Source organism: Chiloscyllium plagiosum, chromosome 27 (assembly GCF_004010195.1).
Source record: "Chiloscyllium plagiosum isolate BGI_BamShark_2017 chromosome 27, ASM401019v2, whole genome shotgun sequence".
Taxonomy (NCBI): domain Eukaryota; kingdom Metazoa; phylum Chordata; class Chondrichthyes; order Orectolobiformes; family Hemiscylliidae; genus Chiloscyllium; species Chiloscyllium plagiosum.
In genome coordinates this window covers 13,727,615-13,747,334 of record NC_057736.1, presented here as the reverse complement: position 1 = coordinate 13,747,334, position 19,720 = coordinate 13,727,615, and the positions used below count along the sequence as shown (strand labels likewise).

Here is a 19,720-nt window from a genome sequence, read left to right as displayed (position 1 = left end):
GAAGTGCCACGATGGGGTTGAGTTCGACATGCTGGATGGGCTTTGGGTGCATACAACGGATACCCGTGAATTGTGCCTCAAGTTGCAGTTTCGTTACTGACAGCCTAATTGTCGTTTGGACCAGGCAACAAGCTCTCTCAGCTAGGTAACTGCTCTTGTTTCTGTTTTGCGTTTTCAGCTTGTTTGAATTTGATAAGATAGAAACTCATATTAATGAATTGAGTTGGGCCATCAACAAGGCATTTAACAAACAATAACCCTTCCTGATTGGCAACTCACCATTGCCTATTGGGAAACTCCACATGCCGCTTGTGAAAAACATAATAAGTGGAATGAGATGCTCCCGATGTCGAGATGGATTTTGCAGCACTAATCTAATTCTGGCTCAAATTTCGCCATAGCCCATATTGCTCTGACTCCTATAAGATTCTGCCTTATGATTCTAAAGATGAAACAATTTCTGGCATAAAGCAATGTATTGTCTAGTTAACAACTCTTGTCAGTAACTACAAGAGGAAGTTTTAGAAAATATAACTGTATAATAAAATTTATAGAGTAATCTTTGCTTTCATAATGAGAACACTTGGGAGTTGTATCAATAGAGACAGGTGGCCTGATATGTATTTCTCCAAATGAGCAGATAGAAGGGGCGAGGAAGGGATGTGTCAGATCTCAAAACCTCAAAACCTTGCCAAATCCAGACAATGGTTCATGACATCTTCAACTGTCTGTGAAGCATAAATCATTCAGGAGCTGGCCCAGTTCTGTGAAAATTGCAGATAGGATATCTGCCTCTGCAGTGGGGCTAGATAGATTAGAAGTGTATGGTGTGTGCTTGCGATCTGCATTCTTATCCTATGCTGGTGAGACAAACTTGTCCCAATTATTGTCTTTTTTCAGTTCTAACACTGACTGAGGAATAGAATTCTGGGCCTTTGCACCTCAGGGGGTATATTTCATCTGGTTGAAGAGTCTTTTTGTTGCATGTCCATTTCGACATATGCCATAGATCCCCTGTAAGGGAGTGTGCATAGATAAAAACAATAAATCAGAGACATCTCTGTTGAAAAACAAAAGTTTGTGCAGCTGTGAGCAAGATGAACTACATTGGATAACTAAAAACCAAAAGAACTGTGGATGCTGGAATTCAAAAACAATTGATGGATAAACTCAGCAGGTCTGGCAACATCTGTGGTGACAAAGTAGTGTTAACATTTCAGATCCAGTGACCCTTCTTCAAACTTGTTCTGTGTTGTATACTAGATAACTACTGACCAAGTGAAAAGGAAAACTACCTGATCTTTAGTCCTGTTAGGTCCTTTACGTTATTGTTGTGGAGATAGAGACTTTGGTTTAAGATTTCAGGCAGCAATTGTGACGTTGTAAACCTCTCTCCGCACTGCTTCAATGGCAGAGTCCCTAAGTACCATACTTTGCTTATTCAAGATTACCTCCTTTAGCACCTCACTCAAGAATTACTGCACCCAAGTGTCATATTTTGTAGAACGTTATAAAAGTCTGAGCTGGGGTGAGGTTTTGGTAGAAGTCTGCAAGGCTAATCTCAGCATCTTGCTCATCTTTTATACTTTTCACAAGGGGTATGGTGAGTTTGTCAGTAGGCAGTGACGAGTTGCTAATTAAGGGGGATTATTTGCTTAATTGCTTGTTGACTGCCCAACTTGTCTTATTAATATTTGACTTTCTGTCTTTGGAATTCACCAGTCTGGACATTGAGAAAGTTTGACATGGAATCCTAAGTAAGAACTTTGTGAATTGAACACACTGTTGCTCCATGTGGGGTACCAGGCCTCAAAATCTCTGAGCATGTTCAATGAGCACCAACCACATGGACCCATCTCCTTGGACACCAGCATCTGATATGTGCCAGCCTCTAAGAACTCTCATGGCACATCTCTTATCCACTCTCAGGATGCTAGTGCGTTTCATTGCTGCACCAGCAACAATCACTGTAATGCAGTAGCAAGGACTATTATGAGTTCAGGGGTATGCACCAAGCTCATGGTCTGGACCAAGCTGCATCTCCAGGTTCTTTTTTGCTGTCATAGGCTCAGAATCAATGAGGACTATCTAGATACAGTATCTTTGTCTTACATTGCTTTGATTTTTTACAGTGCCTGTTCAGTCAGAGATACCAGGCTCATTATTTCTATCTTGTTTTGTGGTTTAGCTTGAACACGAAGGAAGGTTATCATATTTGTCAGCAATCCTCAGTAAAGTCAAGGGGGATAGCCTTTGGTCAGTGGGTCCCTGTACAATAAGTCAAGAGCAACCTCTGATATCATTCAAGGGGGTTGAAAGCAATCAAGCAGCCACTTGAGGTGGTTACAGGTAGGATGCTCTGCATGTAAATGGAAGAGAGCAAAATATGAGGCAGCCCATCACTCGTCTTTGGTTTTTGTACCCTATTGTGAGCCTGTTTTCCTCCTGAAATGACAGGTAGGTAGGTATTAAGGCAGATAATAGTGGATGTCACAGCTGCTACTTTTGGTGGAGGTGGGAATGTATTCAGAGTGAGTGATTAGGCAACATAAAAGATGTTCAGTATTTGTGATGTCAGGGATTGGGGTGGTTGAGAGCAAGTGGAAAACATTTTGCCTACAATAATGTGCGGTATAGCATGGGTCTTGGCAGGAGATATGTACGTGAGCAGAGAGAGTGATGTGAGGTATCAGATGATGGTGAGATTTAAGGCTGGTGGAGTGAAGAAGGTCATTGACATTTGTACAATAGTGGGCATTCCTCCCAATGGCTGAGACTGTTCCAATCTGTGGGATGTAGGTGAATTAATGTTATTTCTGCAATTATAAGTTCTGATACAGAGTAAATGAATTCACATTAGTCTGTGATTGTTTCTCAGCTAGGAGCTGAGTTAGCAAAAATGGGAACTACATAGAGGAAGTATGTTAGCATGAGACGTGATTACAGAACAATGGTAGATGTATGGGCAACAGATAAGACAGTAAGAAAAACATCTGTTTTCCCACTTGTATGGGGACACAGGAACAAACCCTAATTTAAGAGGTCATAAAGGTCAGAGTAGCCTCCGGAGAGGAATAAATGCTGATAAAGACAGAATATGCCTAGTGGTGACCTGCAGTAGGATGACGTCAAACAACCTTATGGGGGCCAGAGATAGGCATTTGTCACGGACAAGGCCAGATAAACAGAAGTTGTGGGATCAGTCTTAAGGAAATGAGTGACGTAAGCGGAGGAGGGGGCAAACTATGAAATAAGAAAAAATATGGGGATTCAAATTGTATAAATTTTGAGAGTTTGTTGGATTTGATGTGTATTTGTCATTGCCTTACCTGGCACCCACTTGCAAGTGTACAAATAAATGACACTGTTTCAGATTTTTGGTCTCGGACTGAAATTATTGAAGTGAGTGAGCTTTGTTTCTCACAAATCCATGTTGCATAATCTAGTGTTCAGGATTCTACTGTTGGACCCTGTGGAAGAGGAAGTCCAATCTCAAAGTTACCCATCCAGCAGAATCTTGAAATTCTTGCCCACACCACAGGTCTCCGATTTTACTGTTTCCTCTCTGTGTACCAACTGCAGGACAGTTCTGGACTGACAGTGGTTGTCCAAATGCACAGCAGGTTTTTAGAGATGGCACGGACGCATGGGAAGCCAGGGAGTTCAAGTATACCTGTGTGATGAGTTGTTCTGGGAACGACATTTGTAAGATAGGGCAGGAATTGGACAGGAGGGGTGCCATAGGGGCTGGGTGAATAGGTAATGTATTGAGTTTACTAAGATTTGGCGAGAAAACCTGCTAGGCCTCTCAGCAGAAATTATTAGCTTAGATTAGATTCCCTGCAGTGTGGAAACAGGCCATTTGACCCTCGGAAGAGTAACACACCCAGACCCATTCTCCTACATTTACCCCTGACTAATGCACCTAACACTATGGCCAATTTAGCATGACCAATTTACCTGACCTGCACATCTTTTTGGACTGTGGGAGGAAACCGGAGCACCCAGAGGAAACCCACGCAGACACAGGGAAAATGTGCAAACTCCACACAAACAGTCGCCCAGGGCAGGAATTGAACCTGGGTCCCTGGCGCTGTGAGACAGCAATGCTAACCACTGAGCCACCATGACTCCCTTCAATCCCTCAAATCCCTCTAAAATATTCAATATATCTTGTACTTAGCCAAAGGTGCTAAGATTCTATCCATAAACAAAAACTGAAATTGCTGGAGAAATTCAATGGATCTGGCAGCATCTGTGGAGAGATAACAGTTAATGTTTCAAGTCCAGTGACCCTACTTCTAAAGCTGCTCTGGAGCAGGGTAACTGGACTCAAAATGTTAACTCTACTCTTTTTGTTTGATTTTCAGTATTCACGGTTCTTTGTTCTATTTTAAAATTCTGTCCACTGTATTTTGAACAGATGTTCATCAAATGCTATTCAGTCATCACTAATTATGTCAGATTTCATGGATTTATTTCAGTTTAAAATGTTCAGGGAAATCATGTTTAACTAACTTATTGGAATTTTTGAGGAAGTAACAAACATTAAGGATAAAGGGAACCTGTTCTGTACATAAATGTCCAGAAGTCAAGGTGCCACATCAAAGAGTCCTTCACAATATGAATGCTTATGGCATGGGAGTAATGAATTATTTGGATTGCTTAGCTAACACGAAGCAGAGAAAATGCATAAATATTGCAAAACAGATTGCTGGGAAATTTCAACAGGTCTGTCGGTGTCCGTGGAAAGAAATTAAAGTTAACATTTGTATCCAATGACCCTTCTTCAGAACTGATGGTAGATAGGAAAATGTTTTTCATGCAGAAGAGGGGGTGGGAGGAGGGGGTAAGGAGTAAGGAATAGGTGAAGATGGAGCCCGAAGAGAGAAGAACAATTGGCTGGACAAAGGAATAGATAATGGTCAGCCTTGGAAAATGAATAGCGACCACTGGAGACTATTAGTGGCTAACAGTGGCTCATGTGTAATAGTAGACTGTGTGATAACAAGGCCTGGTGTGTGGGGGTTGGGTTAAGGAAATGGGAGAAAGTGGTTTAAGCCCTAAAATTGTTGAACTCAATATTGAATTCAGAGCCTGTAGAGTTTCCAAGTGGAAAATAAGGTACTGTTCTTCCAGCACTGCAGCAAACCTGAGACAGATGTTGTCCAGCGATGTGTGTTGAAGCGGTAGGCAACTGGAAGTTCAGGGTCTTTTTTTTTTTAACAGTTTGTAGATGTTCTGTGATGTGGTCAGATATGCATAAGTGGAATCATTTTCAAGATTGCATAATGAGATGAGGTTGCCGCAGGGAGGAATGCTTGGCCCGCAACTATTTGCAATTATATCATTGACTTAGTTGAAAGGACTTAAAGGCAGTCTTTTTAATCACCTTGTTCAGACATGTTATAAGAGATGTCTGGGGCAGCTGAGACTTTAATCCAGATCTTTTGCCCTGAGATAGGGACGTTACCACTATGCCACAAAAGCCATGATACCTCATGCCTTGACTGAAATTCTTGCATGAGGCAATGAGTGTGCTAAATCCTAATACTGGACGACCAGGGAAGGATTTTAAAGGGACAACACAGATGTCCCAAAGTGCACGTGTTCATTAAGCAAGTTGACAATGGTGCAATTTGAACCTGGTTGTCCTTGGAGACTGGAGCCTTAGTCTAGCACCGACGACCACGTTCCCTTGCCTCCTCTGTTTTGAACCAAGGATGTTTGAGGAATGTGATAACTGATACACTGCAGAATAATAGTGCTCGGGACCAAATATATTGTTGCAATGTTTGCTGATGAAACAAAGGAATGTAAGAAAGAAACCTGTCAAGAGAAGATGCTAGTCTGAAAAGGGATACAACTTAGGTGAATGAGCAAAAAATTTGGAAATTGAGTATAATGTGGGATAATGTGATCTCTTCCACTTTGACTGGATAAATAGAAATAAAAAGTTTGCTTTATTTAAATGTGGAATTCTGAGGTACAGAGGGTACTCACTGTCCTCCTACATCAATCACAAAAGGTTGGTGTACAGTTACATCAAGTACTTAGGAAGGCAGTTGGACTGTTGGTGTTTATTGCAAAGGGAATATAAAAGTAGAGATGTCAACTCTGTTTCTCTTCATAGATGCTGCCAAACTTGCTGAGTTTATCCAGTATTTTTCATGTCTCTTTCAGGTTTCCACCAGCTGCAGTATTTTGCTTTTTATAAAAGTAAGAGTTTTTGCTGCAGTTGTATAGGGTAATGGCAAAACTACAAAGGACTATTGTGTAGAAAGGATATATACACATAAGAGACAGTTCAGAGAAGTTTCAATCAACTGATACCTAGAATAGGGAAGAAGTAGTTATCTCATGAGGAAAGATAAGAAAGACTAGACCTGTGTCCATTGGAATTGAGAAGAATAAGAGATGATCTGATTGAGACATATGATCCTGATGAAACTTGACAAGATATGTGCTGAAAAGATGTCCCCCTTGTGGGGGAGACTGGAACTAGAGAACATAGTTTAAAAATAAGGGGTCTTCTCATTTAAGACAAAGATGAGGATTTTCTTTCTTTTAGTTTCAAACATTATCAACTATCTCTCTTTCCCAGAGAGTAATAGGGGCAGAGTCATTAAATAATTTTAAAGTAAAAATAGATTCTTGTTGAGCAAAGGAATCGAAGGATGTCAAGGATAAATAGGAAAGTGGAGTTGAGGCCACAAGTCCAATCAACCACGATCTTGTCAGAGCAAACTGCAAGTGGCCGATGGCTTACTCCTCCTTCTAATTTGTATGCCCATATGATCAGATTTCCTGTTTGCCTGCCTAATCATAATATCATCCACACCTATCATTCTTTCATATTCACTTAAGTAGTAAGAACTGCCACAAACTCTCATGCTAATCAACTGGTTATATCATCATCACAAATTTTTACAGGTATGACCCCGGGGATGTAAATTTAAAGCATGAAAGAAATTGTATCTGTCTCTTACCAAATTTGCAGTTTTCTCCTCACTCATTTGTGATGTCTTTCTATATTTAAAATGCTGAATTGGTTTTCTCTGTCAGTAATCTTAGTACTTGTGAGAATGTATTCCATCCTTTTTATAAAGTCCCGTGCAAAGAAATTTCTATGAATTTGTCTTGACTTGAAAATTGGTGACTTCTTAACTATAGGATGCTGCTTTTACTTATTTCTCTAATCAAAATTTGTATTTTTTTTAAAGCTTTCATTTAATCTAATCTTCATATTCATTACTTCCCTTAAACAGTACTTTTACAATCCCTGGCAAAATCCCAATCTCTGCATGCTGTCAATGGCTTTTCTTATAATTTGGATGCTCCAAATTGGGCATTAAGACTTCATTTTGCTGAATCAGCACTTCGTATGAATTTATCAATACTTCTTTACCCTTTTATTCTACAATGGTATTTATAAATCAACATTGTATAGGTCATTTTGATAGCATTATTGACCTGTGCTCATACCTGCAGGGAATTAGTTTTGATCTTTCTGCTTACCCATTGTAATATTTGACATAACTTTACTAGATTTTAAAGCCTCTTCTGGATATGTCGTGGGACAAGGTACTTTGGAGGTGAAACGTGATAGAAAAATATATTATCCCAATTGCTCCAAATTCCCCTGGGGCCATGTGCTAGGAAGAGAGAGCAAACTAAGCATGTGCCACATCTGATATGAGCCTGCTTCTGTTTGTAGGCTAAAGATGTTTTAATGGCCTGGAAACTTGTAAATCATCCAAAGATAGAACCCCCTTTATAGCAGTGCTATATTGATTGAGAGAAGAGTCAGCTGTAATATTGGAACTACTACTGTAAATGTAGTCAGAAGGCAACCAATCGATCCTTAGTGCAGTTGTCCCTACTTATAGAACATAGATGCAGTGAATTGGATCCATTGCCTTTGGGACAATTTGAAATGGGAACTGGTTGCAGAAAAATGAGATGACAGAATTTTGAATGTCCCTTTCTACTTCATTTGAATGACTGAATCCAACTGTCCTCCCCTACTTTTTTGAGAAAAACTGTTGTAATCTCAAAGTAACACAAAGAGCAAGGTGACTGGATCTAACTGGTTTGTGATTCTGTTTCATGCGCTAGGCACCTAGGGAATAAATGCACTCTGAGCTTTAATCATAGAAATTAAAACTAATAATTTTATTGTACTTTGACATTATGCAATAACAGAGAAATATATTAACTATCATTTAAAATGTTTAGCCTGATTAAGCAATAAGATACAAAGCTGACATAACATAAATGCAGGAAATCTGAAGTAAAATCATAAAATGTTGGAAGTACACCACAGATCTGCATCAGTGGAGAGATGAATAAAGTTAACAATTCAAGATGGTGATCTTGCATCAGAAATGAAAAAAGTTAAAGATGTGATATAGTTTGGGCAAACACAGAAAACAAGGAAAACTGGGAGAAAATAATCCGAGGGAAAGACAGTTATAAGGTGGAAGTTTGGAGTGATTTAGACAAAACATTTTGGTTATTGGATGAGAAGCAGGATGGATGTGGGAGAGCTATAAATGGCAAAGATTCAGCTATTGCCAACAACTGATATAGGAGTGATGGTTCTGACTTGAAATTATGTAACTTAATGTTTAGTCTGGAATACTGTAAAGTATCTCATCAAAGGATTAAACCTCCATTCAGCTTCATCAAAACAGTGTAGATTGTCAAGAAAAGAGGGTTCAAATAGCACAGAAGTACAGTATGTGACCAGAAGTCCGGGGTCACATTTTGAGGTTGAGCAAAGGTTTTCTGCATTGCAATCACCCATTCTATTTCATCTCTGTAGTGTAGCAGAGATGATTATGTGTGGGGGATGGTTTATGGGAATGGGCTGTTTGAAGCCCTGGTTGGTGGAAAAACTTTTGTACTTGCATGGAAAATTGTGTTACAGACAGGAAGATGTGTTGGAGTGAACAAAGAATGGAGTAGAGGCAGAGAGAAGCCAGTGCTTTGAATGTTGAGAGGGGAAGTAAACATATATTGTAATGTTGGAGCATGGTTTTATTGAACATGAAGGCTGATGGAGTAGATTGGGTCAGCCTGGAATTGCAAAATTAAAAAACAGCGGCTAAGCTTTTGCTTTGACACTTTACAACCTTCCAGACTGAACATTTGAGTTCAACGCTTTCAGGTCATAAACACACCTTTGTGTTTAAAGAGAGCACCTATCGATGATGATTCGGTGATTGCTATTTACAATTATTCGTGAACCATTCTGGTTTCTTGCCCAGTCTGGCACCACTTCAGAACTGTTCTGCAGAAGAGCCATACTGGACTTGAAACATTGATTTTGTTACCCTTATTGTACTTCAAAATATCGAGAGCAATTCAATTTTGAGATGGTGAAAGATTGACAGTTGAATAGAGTTTGTGGTCAATTAAATTATACTGTATATTTCTGTTTTGTTTCTAGACTTAATCTATGCTATGCTCTCTTTTATTGTCTAGTTTTTTTAAAGTAAGATTCTGCCTGCACAGGGCATCTTATCTCGGTCCAAAGGGTTCCTTCCAACTGAAAGAAGGCAACTCATTTTTTAACTGAAGTTGCTTTTCTTTTTCTCTTTGCCAAATTTCCACTTCCCTGTTGCATTATCAATCTGATTATTTTTGAGGAAGGAATTATTCATTGGCAATTGGCTTGTTTTGATTTAATGTCAAAATGCATCGTCTATCATAGAGATGAGAGATTTATGCTAAAAATTTAGTGTCAGCAATGGAATTGTTTTGGTTGTTGATGAACCCCAATTATTTTCTTATTGCAGGAGGGCTTCTGGGAGCTACAATTGTGGACTCTTTGGACACACTGTACATTATGGGTCTTCAGGAGGAGTTTGCAGAAGCCAGAGAATGGGTGGAAAACAACTTGGACTTTAATGTGGTGAGTTTGCTGAATTTGAAGCGGATCTCTCAGAAGAAATCCCAGTTTTCTTTCAGAATTTTATTATAATATGGCAAAAGTACCAATAAATTGCAAAATAATTTTTCTTTAAATTTAGGAAGGAGTAGGGCAGTTGACATACAGGTTGCATTATGACCAAGTTCTACAACACTCTCATGTAAAAAATTATTATACTTTTCTATTATTTTTGCCGTGCTCATGTTTTCCCACATTATACACCCATTGCTAGATATTTTGCTGTCTTCCTTAACTTCACCTATATCGCTTTGCAGACTCTGCTTCCTTTTGACAGCGTGCTTTCCTATTTATCTTGGTGTCATTAGCAAATTTAGGTACCCTGTGTTTGTTTCTTCATTGAAGTCATTGATGAAATACCTGGAGTATTGTGTTCAGTTTTAATCACCATGTTACAGGAAGGATGTTATTAAACTGGAAAGAGTGCAGACGAAATTTACAAGGATATTGATTGGACTCAATGGTCTGAATTATGGGAAGAGGTTGGACAAGCTAGGACTTTTATCTTTAGAACACAGGACACTGAGGGGGAAACCTTTTACAAGGTGTATAAGATCATGAGAGACATGGATAGGGTGAATGCACTGAGTCATTTTCCCGGGGTTGGGAAATCAAGGGCTAGAGGGGAAAGAATAAAAGGGGACCCGAGGGACAACTTTTAAAAAGCATTTGTATAAATACATGGATAGAAAAGGATTAGATTAGGTTCCCTACAATTATGGAAATACGTCCTTTGGCCCAACAAGTCAACACCGACCCTCCGAAGAGTAACCCACCCAGACCCATTCTCTACCCTATATTTATCTCTGACTAATGCATCTAACATACGGGCAATTTAGCATGGCCAAGTCACCTGACCTGCACATCTTTGGATTGTGGGAGGAAATCCACGCAGACACTGGGAAAATGTGCAAGCTCCACACAGACAGTCAGCCGAGGTGGGAACCGAACCCAGGTCCCTGGCGCTGTGAGACAGCAGTGATAACCACTGAGCCACCGTGCTGTCCGTTCAAAGGATATGGGGTTAGCATGGACGGACATTTTGGTCTATGGTAATTGTGCTCTTAACTTGTGTAATAATCTTTGTAGCATTGTTTCAAAAATCATTTGGAAATCCAAGTACATAGTATGTACAAGTTTCCCTATCCACCTTGCTTGTTACTTCCTAAATTTGTTCAACACAATTTTTTTTCCGCAAACCCATATTGACTCTACTAGGTCACGCTATAATTTTGAGTATCCCGCTTTTACCGCCTTACTCGTATATTGTAGCGATTTCCTTCTGAGTGTTGGTAGCCAGCCTATTTTTCTTGCTGCTTTTCTCTATTCTTTCTTGAATGCAGATGTTAATTTAGTTTTTTTTCCCAGTCCCTGTGACCCTTCCAGAATCTAACGAGTTTTGGAAAATTATAACTAATGCATTTACCATCTTGAAAATTGATCTGAACAATTAGGAATCATCAGTGAATGCTCCATTCTTAACATTATAATTAAAGAAATTTAGTTGATATAGTAATTTATGCAAGTTGGTTAATGATGCTGTGGTAATGTCCTGGGCTATGTTAATTGGCTTTTGATGGCTATACTGTTGTCATAGAGTCATAGACATGTACAGCATGCACCCCCCCACCCCGGTCCAACTTATCCATACTGACGAGATAACCAAAATAACTTTAGTCCCATTTCAAAGTATTTGGTCCATGTCCCTCTAGCACTTCCTATTCATATACCAATCCAGATGATTTTTAAGTATTATAATCATACCAGCCTCCACCACTTCCTCTCGCAGTTCTTTCCATACACGCACCACCATCTGTATGAAAACGTTTCTCCCTTTGGTCCCTTTTAAATCTTTCCCCGCTCACCTTAAGCCTGTGCTCTCTGGTTTTGGACTCTCCTATTTTGGGAAAAAGACTATTTATCCTATCCATGCCCTTCATGATTTTATAAACCTGTATAAGGGTCACCCCTCAACCTCCAATGATGCAGGAAAAATAGGTTCAGCCTATTCAGCATCTTTATCAGATATGACACAAGATGCTGGACTGACTTCCCTTTAAATCCCATTGATCATTAGATTTGCTAAGGTCCCTTTAGTCAATTTTGGTTAGATGCTATCTTGATATTGAGGACAGCTACTGTCCGATTTCCTCTGACATTTAGTCTGTTGTGTTCCTGTTTGGATCAAAACTGATGTTCTTGCAGAACATGATCAGATGATCCAATGGGCCGAGGAGTGACAGAAAGAGCTCAGTTTAAATAAATGTGAGGTGTTGCATTTTGGTAAGGCAAATCAGAGCAAGACTTATGTACTTAATGGTAGGGTTCTGGGGAGTGTTGCCGAACAAAGAGAATTTGGGATGCAGGTTCATAGTTCCTTGAAGTAGAATCGCAAGTAGATGGGGTAGTAAAGAAAGCATTTGCTAAGTTTGCCTTTCTTGGTCAATGCATTGAGTATTGGAGTTGGGATGTCATGTTACAGTTGTATAGAACATTGGTTAGACCAGTTTTGAAATACTGCGTTCAGTTCTGGTCTCTTTGTTAAACTTGAAAGGGTTCAGAAGAGATGTACATGGATGTTGCTGGGTTTGGAAGCTTTGAGCTTATAGGGAGACGCTGGATAGGTTGGAGTTATTTTCCCTGGAGCATCAGAGGCTGAAGGGTGAACTTATAGATGTTTATAAAATAATGAGGGCATGAATAGGGTGAATAGCCAAGGTCGTTTTCTGAGGGTAGGGAAGTACAAAACTACAGGGCACAGGACAGGTGTAAGGTGAGAAAGTGAAAATTTAATAGGGACCTAAGGGGCAACCTTTTCCACACAAAAGGTGGTGTGTATGTGGAATGAGCTGTCAGAGGAAGTGATGGAGGCTGGTACAGTTACATTTAAAAGGCATCTGTATGGGTGCATGAATAGGAAGGGTTTAGATAGATATCGGACAAATACTGGCAAATGGGGAGCAGATTAGGTTAGGATATCTGGTCAGCATGGACGAGTTGGACCGAAGGGTCTGTTTTCATGTTGTACAAACAACTCTGTATAACAAATGATGTTTTGGCAATCATTTTCAGATGCACTGGTAGTAATTTTCCAAGAATCGTTAATTCTGGAATAGTTCCAGGGGGGTGGAATATTGCCAATATAACACACTTGTTCAAAAAAAAGGAGGGAAACAAGAAACAAATTGGCCATTTAGCTTAACATCTGTCATTGGCAAATTATAAAGGATGTAACAGAGCATTTAGAAGTATAAAATATAATTAGGCAGGGTGGGCATGGCTTCATGAAGGGGCAATCATACCTGACAGATGTATTGTAATTCTTCTGAGGTAACAAGTGGAAGAGATAAAGGGTAACAAACACAGAAAATATTAGATAAATTCAGATCTGGCAACATCTTTGGAGAGTTAATGTTTTAAATCTGATATAATCCATCCTCAACTGAAAAGGGTTGGAAAGAGGTTAAGGTGGAGCCTGGGAACAGATGATGTGGAGCCCACTCAGAAAGTCAAAGAGGTTGCTGATAGGCATGAAAGAAAGGTAGGGTTGTAAAATGGGTGTAAAATAAGATGTGAAAGAGTGAAAACAGTCCTCTTGCCTGAGAGCAATGTAAGCAAGACAAACCTGTGCAAGGGGGAAATGTAAGAAAAATGGGAGACACATGTCATGGGGTCAGATTCTGAAGTTATAGAGTTCATTATTGAGTCCTAAAGTCTGTAAAGAGCCTAAGCAGAAAATGAGATATTGATCAATGATCTTGTTTTTGAAAATTGTAGAAGATTTAGACAGAGATTAGCATGGGAGAATCACATCAAAATCAAAACATTAGCTGTTTCTCACTCCACAGATGCTGCCAGACCTGAGTTTCTTCAGCAATTTCTGTTTGTTTCAGATTCTCAGCATCCACAATATTTGCTTTTAATTTGAGCTAATCAGTTGTTGTAAATGTTTGGATTTCCAAAAGGTGTTAATAAGGTACTGCACATAAGACTTCCTAATAAGTTAAGAACTCATCATATTAGTATATTAGCATGGCTAGGGGATTGGCCAACTGATGAAAGACAGAGTTGGAGCAAAGAGGACATTTTCAGGATGGTACCCGATAACTAGTGGAAACCCATAGGATTCAGTTCTGTAATTTACAATATACATTCATGACTAGCTGAGGAAAGTGAATGCACTATTTCCAAGATTGGAGAAGACACAAAAATGGTGGGAAAGCAGTCTTGCAAATGATACAAAGAGTTACAGAACGATATAGACAGGTTAAGTGAATGGGCAGAAACTTGACATGGGATATAATGTAGGAAAATGTGATGTTATGCATTTTGGAAGAATGAAAGAGATTACCATTACTTAAATGGCAGAAAGCTGCAGCTCAGAGGGATTTGGGGAATCTTGTGTATGAATCACAAAAAAGCTAACATCCAATTTCAGTAGATGATTTGGAGGGCAAATGGTCTGTTGTCCTTTCATTGAAAGGGAATGAAGTATAAAAATAGGAAGTCTTGCCAAAACTATGCAGCAGCTAGTTATATTACACCTGGAGTCCTATGAACAGTTTTGGTCCTCATCCAAAGAATGATATACTGGCATTGAAGGCAGTCCAGAGAAGATTCACAAAGTCGATCCCGGGCATGGAAGAATTTTCTTATGAGGAGAAGTTGGGTAGGTTGTATTTGTACTTGTTAGGGTTTTGAGGATAAGAGGTGAGTTTACTGTTGCAAGACTCTTAGTGGGCTTGACAGTTTAGATGCAAAACTTTATTTCCCTCTGGGACAGTTTAGGACCAGAGGGCATAATCTCAGAATAAGGGGTCACCTATTTAAGACCTATGTAGAATATTTTCCCTCTTTTTTTTTTACTTGGAGGGGCATGTATGTTTGGAAGTATATTCAAGACTGTCATCAACAGATGTTTAATCAGGAAGGGAATAAAGGGTTTGGGGGCAAAGTAGAAATGAAGACGATCGATCAGCTGCGATTTAATTGAATGGCAGAACAGATTCGATGGACTAAATGGCCTACCTCTGCCCCACATCTTATAGTGTATTCTTAACCACATGCTGATGAATAGATTTTAGTGAGTATACTGTAGCAATTACTGTAGCCAGGTGGACCTCATAGAATGAATTCCCTGATTGGGGCTGTTAGTGGTTCAATCAAGGAGTTTTGGCTGGGAGGTATAAACAGGAATGTCAGAGATTCTGTTCACTCAGAACTGACTCTGAGGAAGCTGGATCAGTGTCAAGCACTCTCCATGTGTAAATAAAGAATGACTTGATACCAGCCTCTGTGGAGATTTTTCAGTGGTGATGAGATTGGGATTAATAAGGTAACCATGCAAAAGCAACTACTAGCTGAAGCCCAACTTGAGGTCAAATAGGCACTACAACTGGCTTTGTCATTAGAAAATGTGACCAGTGTCGCATGGGAGCTAGAGGGCACCCTAGTTAAAGTGGACACCCTCACCTGTCTCACTGAGCTTTCGAGCATCACTTGGATGTAGGCAATTGTAGTGTCTCTTGCAGGACATAACCTGAGCAGAGGGACCCCAGGTTGGCCCACAGCAAAACCCCACGACAAAGCTGAGCCTCAGTTAAATGGCTAAAAAGTTCTTCAGGATCCAGGCCAACAAGCCATTTTCGGTGCTGCTGGTATGCGGACCCGAGACAGCAAAGGAGTCCTGTGAGGCTTGACCTGGGTAAGAGAATTGATGGAAGAGTGCACATCCTGGAAAGTCTACCTACACGTGGGTTGGAACAACCAAATTGTTTAGCAACTTTCCATTCAGAATCATATAAAAATATTCTCCTCCTTGACCAGACCTAACCTGCCCATCGCCTATCCATTTTATCCTTCCCACTGATCAATCACAATAACCCTCCACCTGCATCTACCTATCACCATCCCATGTACCTATCCTCAGCCTGAATCCTCTATTTATTTCTCAGCTCCCTTCCTTCTCCCCAGCCCTGGTGAAGGGTCCCGATCCGACACGTCGACTTTCCTGCTCCTCTGATACTGCCTCATCTGCTGTTCCTTTTCCGGCTCCACTTTTTATCGACTCTGACTTCCAGCATCTATAGTCCTTACCATTTCCATATAAAATTCATGTCTGGTTAAGTGGCCACCCACTTCTCTTTGAAGTTGGGATTGGCACAGCTGTATCAGTGGTTGCAGAACCAGTCTTTAACAAGATTTGCTCTGGATAAAACCCTTAAATTTGCACAAGATCCTGGCCACACTGATAACGTACAAAGAGAAACCCTTGCAGATTAATGATGTGGAAGTGCCAGTGTTGGACGCGGGTGGTCAAAGTTAAAAATCTTAGCATCAGATTATAATCCAACAGGTTTATTTGGAAATACAAGCTTTCGGAGTGCTGTTCCTTCGTAAGATAGTTAGCTGCCACTGTTACCACTGTTTGTTTGTATTAAGAGGCTCAGGCTCACTACTGGGGGAGAAATTGGTTGAGAAATATTCGCCTAGATTGGCTCAACGTTTTTTGACTAGTAAATGACTGCCTAAGTGAAATTTTTCAGGAAGGGCTACAGAGTAAATGTTGGAAGGCCTGCCCAATGCCATTTGCCTTATGGGCAAAAGTAGTCCATCAAACCAGTGCAGTTTGCAGAATGGGCAGCACCGGTCATACTGATTGTGAAGCCTGATGTCTCAGTTTTCCTTTGTGGGGATTTTAACCAAATGATAAACTGCTTCTCGCAGCCGGATAAATCCCTTGCGTAGAGGACTTGTGTGCAAAACTGCAGGGGTTTGCTGTTTTCCAAGAAGCTAGACATGAGTCCCGCATACCTGCACTTGCAAATAGATGAGGCCCAGTAGTACACCACATTAATACCTATATTAATGTACAAAACTGCTATTTGGGATATCATCAGCCTGTGCCCTTTTCCAGCAGATGATGGAGAACATTTTTTGAGGGCAATCCCAGGGTGCCATTTATCCAAATGATGTGCTAATAACCAAGAAGACTTATAAAGAGCACTTGGAAAACTTGGACATAGTGCTTAAATGTTTCTCGCAGGCAAGTGTATGCCACACAAGGGAAATGAGTTCCACGTGACCTAAGTGATCTGTTTGGGCTACAGAGTCAACAAAACCCAGTTACACCCATTGGAAGATAAACTGAAGGCAATCAAAAGTGCCCAGGCTCCCACATCTGTTCCAGAGCCAGGTCTTTCCTTTGGTTGGTTAATTGTTATGGGAAAATCATACCTGGCTTCCATCATGGCATCCTTACACCTGCTATTGAAAATGTGTCAGTGTTGGAAATGATCATGTAGACAAGAAGTAGCTTTTCTGGAAGTGAAAAAGCAGCTATCACCAGCTGAGGAGTTGGCCTAGTATGATCGCAAGCAAGAGGTGGTGCCGACATGTGATACCTTCCTGTTTGGTATCGAGGTAGTGTTGCCTCGTCAGAGAGGAATATCCGATAGCACATGCTTACTGGACCATGGCTGGTGCTACGCGCGCACACGCACACACGCCATGGTATCGGGCCACGAACCCCTGCCAGGGCTACGTAAAGACGGAAGGCTGTGCCGCCTATAGCGTCTGGTTCAATGCAACAATGGGCCCTTGTTCTCAGTGCTTACAAGTACAAGTTAGAATGCTTCCAGGAGGCCAAGTGGCAAATGCGGATGCCTTGAGATGCCTCTCCCTGGCTACTCCACCAGTGGTACTTCCTCTGGAAGAGTCCATTCTGGTTTTTAAACTTTATGGACACACTTCCAGTCACCGCTGACAATATCTGACTCTGGGCATAAGAAGATCCTGTCCTAGCAAAAATAAAACAGCTGGTGCTAATGGGGGAAATGGAAGGGCGAACACGATCAGGATGGAAACCTATCTGGACCTGGTGAGACCAGATCACTGTAGAGGATTTAAGGAGGGAAGGATGTAGTGATTGGAACCAGAGCCAGGTGGATCTTATTGAGCCAAAATAGAGTTAACGTCTCAAGTCCACTGACCCTTCTTCAGAACTCAATGTTATTCATGTTTTCTGCCGGACTTGCTGAGTGTCTCTAGCAATTTCTGGTTCGATAAGGAAAACGTGTTGCAACAATCAATTGTATTGAAGTTAGTTTAAAAGATATTGCAGGCATCTCTATTTAGTCCCTGTGAATTGATACTGGAACTTTAGAGATATCCACTGTGGGATATTGGCCAGTCTAAGCTGGGGAAAAAATGTTTTAAGTTTCTTGGGATCAAAATATTCGTGGCCTAATTTTGAGGCACACCTCTGTTTTAAATGTTTGAGTTGAGCAAAATGGAAATTCTGTGCAAATACAATTGAATAGATAATTAAATAGTTACATCTCTGATCAGTAACATGTTGTACAATGTGAAAGTGAATGTTGAGTAAATTTTAAAGATCCTAATGGGTGTTCACTTTCACTTCTAAAATATTGAATCAGCAAACTAGTGTGGAGGAAATAAATTCCAGATAGCTGCAAATCCATTCAACATTGTGCATTCTTCGCATTTTTAACACAGAAATTTATTGGAATCTATAATTACAGATAGTGACTGAACACCGAGAATTTTCACCTGATTAGAAGGGATTTGTAGATCATAGCTGACAAATTTCAATTCATTTTTTGATAGTGATTAAAGCCATGGCCATGTGAATGGCCGTGGATTTGGTTTTATGGATTTCCAGAAGGCACTTGCCAAAATCCCTCATGAGAAATGAATAGCCAAAGTTAAATTACATGGAATTGAAGGCACATTATTGACACAATTAGGAAATTGCCTGCAGCAAGAAACAAAGTAGGAATAATAGACAGGTACTCTCTTAGTAGGATGGATGTGATTCAGTCATGTTTCATGAGATCTCCAGTGGGGCCTCAACATATGGAACATTTTGCAATTGTGCTGTCTTATCTACCGATAAAGTAAAACCCTATTTTAAAAGAAATTCAACACAAATATAAGGTAATATGACATGACATGACAGTACCATTTATTAAGAGTTAATAAGACTGAAAATAAATTCCCCAAACTCAAAATGTAACCCCCAAGAAATTCTCAGAAGGAGCCCTTTTTGACCTTCTGAGCCCATATTTTATTGTGCACAGCTTGTATCAGCATTTGCATTGATCAGAAGCAAGAATTTCCCACCAGTCATTATTGATGTTGAGCGTTTTTATGTCTCTTTTTTTGACAGCATCCATGAATATGAGGTTTTGTCACCTTGGTGATTTCTTGGCATTGGCAACCTCCATGTATGCCATTTCACTGAGGAAGCAGCACTCTTCTGTCCTGTGCATGTGCCAAGCCAACAAAGCCACCTTTTCTTGATTAAAGCTGGCATGCTTGTCATGTACGTCCCTGAAAGGGCCACTTCGTTGGTAATTTTTGACTTTCCATGTGATATTGAGGATGCCTGGGATCTCCAGTGGAAAATAATCTGTCTTTTCATGAAGAATTCAGTGCATACATTGGAAAGTCAATTTTTTAAATTTTAGCTGATTAGCAACATAGATATCGAAAAACAAAAAACTGGCCCAGAGGACCAAGATGTTAAGACCAGTATCCTCAGTGGATTGCTGGATGGCAGTGTGGCCTGGACAACTCTGCCATCAGGGGCAGAAAAGGCACAAAACTTTCATGTCCGGTATCTTCAATACATGCTTGCATAATGTAGACTGTAATTCTTTATGCCCTCACATTACCCATTGCCAAGCATAGTTGTTGTATCAGTAACTTCTGTTTTAATTTCCCAGCATTTCTCTTCCATTT

General features: G+C 40.2%; 1 protein-coding gene across 5 annotated transcripts in view; it reads left to right on the top strand.

Annotated features, from left to right (window-relative positions):
• Positions 1 to 19,720, top strand: part of LOC122563562 (mannosyl-oligosaccharide 1,2-alpha-mannosidase IA-like) — a 144,330-nt gene that overhangs the window by 48,869 nt on the left and 75,741 nt on the right. For all 5 annotated transcript variants that reach the window (XM_043717457.1, XM_043717455.1, XM_043717456.1 and 2 more), the window contains one exon: positions 9,804 to 9,919. In XM_043717457.1, coding sequence (XP_043573392.1) covers positions 9,804 to 9,919 — 116 coding nt within the window. The remainder of the gene's footprint in view (positions 1 to 9,803; positions 9,920 to 19,720) is intronic.